The sequence below is a fragment of the Frankliniella occidentalis genome, unplaced genomic scaffold (genome assembly GCF_000697945.3).
Source record: "Frankliniella occidentalis isolate FOCC.00 unplaced genomic scaffold, Focc_3.1 Scaffold31, whole genome shotgun sequence".
NCBI lineage: Eukaryota > Metazoa > Arthropoda > Insecta > Thysanoptera > Thripidae > Frankliniella > Frankliniella occidentalis.
This window is the reverse complement of record NW_026267161.1, coordinates 2,212,311-2,213,361: the sequence shown is the minus strand read 5'-3', so window position 1 is coordinate 2,213,361 and position 1,051 is coordinate 2,212,311. Positions and strand designations below refer to the sequence as shown.

At 52.3% G+C, this 1,051-nt stretch overlaps 1 protein-coding gene across 1 annotated transcript in view; it reads right to left on the bottom strand.

Annotated features, from left to right (window-relative positions):
* LOC127748678 (cyclic nucleotide-gated cation channel subunit A) overlaps positions 1 to 642 on the bottom strand; it is a 7,980-nt gene extending 7,338 nt beyond the window's left edge. Inside the window, exons 1-2 of the mRNA XM_052265826.1 lie at positions 613 to 642; positions 52 to 217 (exon numbers count right to left, since the gene is read on the bottom strand). Of these exons, the coding sequence (XP_052121786.1) occupies positions 52 to 217; positions 613 to 642 (196 nt within the window). The remainder of the gene's footprint in view (positions 1 to 51; positions 218 to 612) is intronic.
* Between the last annotated feature and the right edge of the window lie 409 nt (positions 643 to 1,051).

The following is a 1,051-nucleotide window of genomic DNA, read 5'->3' as shown; positions in this document are numbered from 1 at the left end:
AGAGAGAGAGAGAGAGAGAGAGACACACACAAAAGAATCCGGTCGAATCACCTTCGTGCGCGTGCACAATCGTGTCCAGCACGTAGATGAGGTCCGAGGTGATGTCGAATGTCCACCAGAGCCTGGTCGGGATGGCCCGGTTCAGCTCCCAGAAGACGGCGCGGCCGATAGTGAAGACGAGGTTGTAGAGGACGGCCAGACTCACGAAGACTAGCCACTGCAACCGTGCACAAAGCCATTTCAACACTCGCGGACTACCCTGGTTCAAATAGCCAGTCAGCAACCCTGACATATAACGACAGATGGGTTGTTGCTTAAAATAATTTATACAACTACGCATACGTACACAATACTCATTTAAGTTAATGTTGTATGGTCTACTCACCCGATAGTGCAGCGGCTGCGAGGGGTCGAACGACAGGCTCCGGCTGCGCAGCAGGTAGAGCACCCCTTCGGATGTCTTGGGGGGCGGTTGGGTGCACTGGTGAAGGGTGGGCGGGGGCGGGGGCAGGGGCGCCCTCCTCTGCAACGCCCCCGCCCCCGCCCCCGGCTCGCCGCCGACCTGGTCCGGGCCCGGGGACGCCCAGCCGAGCCGGGCCTGGAAGCACAAACCAGCAAGCGGTAAGAAGATGGGTCTTGCATATTCAAGCGGGGATCTTTGGCCCGCGGGGGGTATACGCCAAAAAAATAAGAAAGAGAAGGGGAAGGGAAGGGGGTTGAGGTCTTGAGCCTATCAAGAGGTCGAGTGTGAAAGGAAGTTTAATGGGGCGTGGTCTCAGTCACGGATTACATCACCAGAAGGGCAAACCTGTCTACTTGCAAAAGTTTAAAAATCTCAATCAAGAATCGATCTTGCAAGCAGATGATACAAATTTAAGGACAGGTTTGTGTTCTAATATTCTCTCATATAGTTGCCATTATTTGTTTATAGCTGTACACGGTTCCGCCAGCGCCAAAAACAGCTAGCTGACACCTTAAGGTAACTTATATTCTTAATGTTCAGTCTAAGGGTTTTTAAAGTAGCTATCATCTGCTAAAAAGAAGACGAAGA